The sequence below is a fragment of the Mustelus asterias genome, chromosome 11 (genome assembly GCF_964213995.1).
Source record: "Mustelus asterias chromosome 11, sMusAst1.hap1.1, whole genome shotgun sequence".
NCBI classification, from domain to species: Eukaryota; Metazoa; Chordata; class Chondrichthyes; order Carcharhiniformes; family Triakidae; genus Mustelus; species Mustelus asterias.
This window is the reverse complement of record NC_135811.1, coordinates 71,982,169-71,984,961: the sequence shown is the minus strand read 5'-3', so window position 1 is coordinate 71,984,961 and position 2,793 is coordinate 71,982,169. Positions and strand designations below refer to the sequence as shown.

General features: G+C 42.9%; 1 protein-coding gene across 1 annotated transcript; it reads right to left on the bottom strand.

Annotated features, from left to right (window-relative positions):
- Positions 1 to 1,277: 1,277 nt before the first annotated feature.
- LOC144500263 (Ig-like V-type domain-containing protein FAM187A) lies at positions 1,278 to 2,525 on the bottom strand. The gene has a single exon (XM_078222939.1). The coding sequence runs from the start codon at positions 2,523 to 2,525 to the stop codon at positions 1,278 to 1,280; it is 1,248 nt and encodes a 415-aa protein (XP_078079065.1).
- Between the last annotated feature and the right edge of the window lie 268 nt (positions 2,526 to 2,793).

Here is a 2,793-nt window from a genome sequence, read left to right as displayed (position 1 = left end):
TCATAATTAAATATATTCTCTTACGGCACAGCAAACTTGTAAAAAATAGATTTTTGATTTCACTGCATTCAGGGCACCTTCGCTTTGTTGGGTTTCTATAGGATATTATCACTCATATGGAGCTGCGACATCCCTTACATCCCTTACCTCCAATACAAGTTCAACAACTATAAATCACAGAAAATATTTAGTTAATACTATGTATTAAATCAAATCAATTAGTTAACTAAACACAACCCCTTCCATTGAGCATATATTTACCAGATATATTCAAATACTGTATTTAGGAGTTCTTCAGGGCTGAAGATCCACAGGAATTGAAGCGCATTGCATCACGAATAGGCAAAACAAATCTGTGTCCTATACATCATCACATTCTGTCTGTAAACTGTTGACATGCCTGTTCATTTATTGCCAAGATTAGCTGTTCCAAGTTTTTTGTCTAGGCTTTTGTGTTCTCGGTTGTTTATTACACACTCGATATTCCACACCAGAGAGCTCATTAGTTCTCTGCAGTATTGAAGTCTTATTTCTTCCCAGTTCATTCATAAACTTGCCTCCCCTCACTGTTCGTAAATTACTTACTACATACCTTTTCTAAATCAGAAGGCTGTGGGTTCAAGTCTCAATCCAGAGACATGAGCATTAAGATCTAGGCTGCCACTCCAGTGTAGTACAGAGGGAGTACTGCACCGTCTTTGGATGAGGCATTAAGCCTTCTCTCTCCCTGCAGGTGGACATCAAAGATCCCGTAGAGCTATTTCGGAAGAGGAGCAGGTGAATTACCCTGGATGTTCTGGCAATATTTATCCCTCGAACAACATCACAAAAATACAGATAATCTGGTCATTATCATATTGCTGGTTGTGGGAATTAGCTGTGTACAAACTGCCGTGTTTCCTACATTACAGCAGTGACTGGACTTCCAAAATACTTCACTGGCTGGAAACAGTTCTATCTGAGCTTATATAGTCATTACAACCACTGCACAGCTAATATTTAATATTTTTTATTAACAGAAGCTTACAGACCATCTAAGGTCAGATAACATCCGCTTACCTGACAGCACAACAAACACATAGACAAGTATCTGAGATAACCCTTCCATTTAATAACTAAAATGCCCATGGCCCATTGTAGAATGACCTGGGTTTCCAGACAAGCACATGTTGATTTTAAAAAAATATACATACAAACACAATTGCAGAGCGACATAGACATTGAACAGTTTCTTTGAACAGGCTCGAGGGGCTGAGTGGCCTCCTCCTCTTCCTATTTTAAAAACAATCAAAATAATAGTTGCAACATTTCATACATTTCAGAAAGATGAATATTAATATTAATATGAAGTAAGTGCTGAGAATAGTTTGCATCGCAAAGATGGACTCTTCATCAGTGAAATTCCGGTGGATCCTGGGCGGGAGGCCAACCCTCAGCCTGATCCCAGCCATCAATTGGCCTTGCCTCCAGCAGTAATAGGTCCCAACATCATTGAGCTGAACAGAGCGGAAAACCAGGTGATTGCCTTGATCAATGTACAGTCTCATGCTGTGGTTCACGCCCACCATGTACTCCTCCCTGTAGAGTGGCTGGCGTCCCTTGTCCCAAGCTACAGCATGTTCTGCCCTGGCTTCTGGGCAGGCAATGGTCAGGGGGTACCCTATGGCATGGATATGGGTCTGCACTGGAACTTGGGGACGCTTTTTATTCTTGTCATTCGTAAAACCAAAGATGTCGAAGATGAACTTTTCGCCTTCTATCGAGGGGTACTGGGTCGGGCACGGCACGAAACAGCTTCGTACCATGATCTCAGCTTTCCTCTTCTTCAGGACATGCTGGTATCTGCGGGGAACAGCACCTGAGCCACAGGAGACCACGTTGGTTAGAATCTTCTTGTACCTGAAGTACAGGTAAGGACTATGTATGTAACACAAGCCAATACGTCGCTGCTCTCCCCTCACCCCACACCGATCGCATACGGTCCAATCCCAGTAGGATGTGAATATCTTGTACGTCTTGGCCTCCACATCAGACATAGGCTTCTCCTTCTTCTCCTGGAAGGTTATGTGTGCATTTTTGTAACTTTGCACGTCAACGTCATAACCATAGAAATAATCTCCCTTCACAGAGCCACACATGTAATGACCAGAGTCTTTGGGCTGTGCATTTAAAACCAGCAGGCTGAACATCAGAATTCTGAACCTGGACTGAATGTCTGAGGCGGAACTCAACTGGGAAGCATCCAAGATCTTCGTCCCCTGGAAATCACTTAACACCTTCGTGTGGCCTTTGCCCAGATCTTTCTGATAGTACCAAACAACCGAGGTCACATCCTCAGGCTTGCACAGGCATGGCAGTTCAAAAGTCATATCAGCCAAGTAGGCAGCATTCTGGAACATTAAGAAAGCGGGGCAGGATTGTATCTTGAATATGTCTTCTTTCTCTTCTATTACGAACTCACTAGCGTAAATGGGGGCGACCCAGAGAAAGGGCCCAAATGAAAGGACAACCTGTGTGAGCAACATTTAGATGGAGAAGAGAATGCAAGTACCTGGAAGATAGGTTTACGAGCAGGCACTGATCAAGCCTCCCTACAGCTAATAGATAATTGGTAAGTTCTTGTGAAAAAAAAGTTAATTCCGTTCTAGAACGCCATCATTGTGAATATAACTTGTAATGTGCATGGAACATTCCAGAACATCTCAACCAGGAAGAATTCTGAAGTTGATTTCAGGGTCCAAGTGTAAGTGCATACTGCCAGTGACATTGTACCAGCAATGGCTGCAAACCACA

Excerpts from the sequence above, each read along its gene's own strand:
- LOC144500263 (XM_078222939.1), bottom strand. The coding sequence starts at position 2,525 with ATGTTGCTCACACAGGTTGTCCTTTCATTTGGGCCCTTTCTCTGGGTC.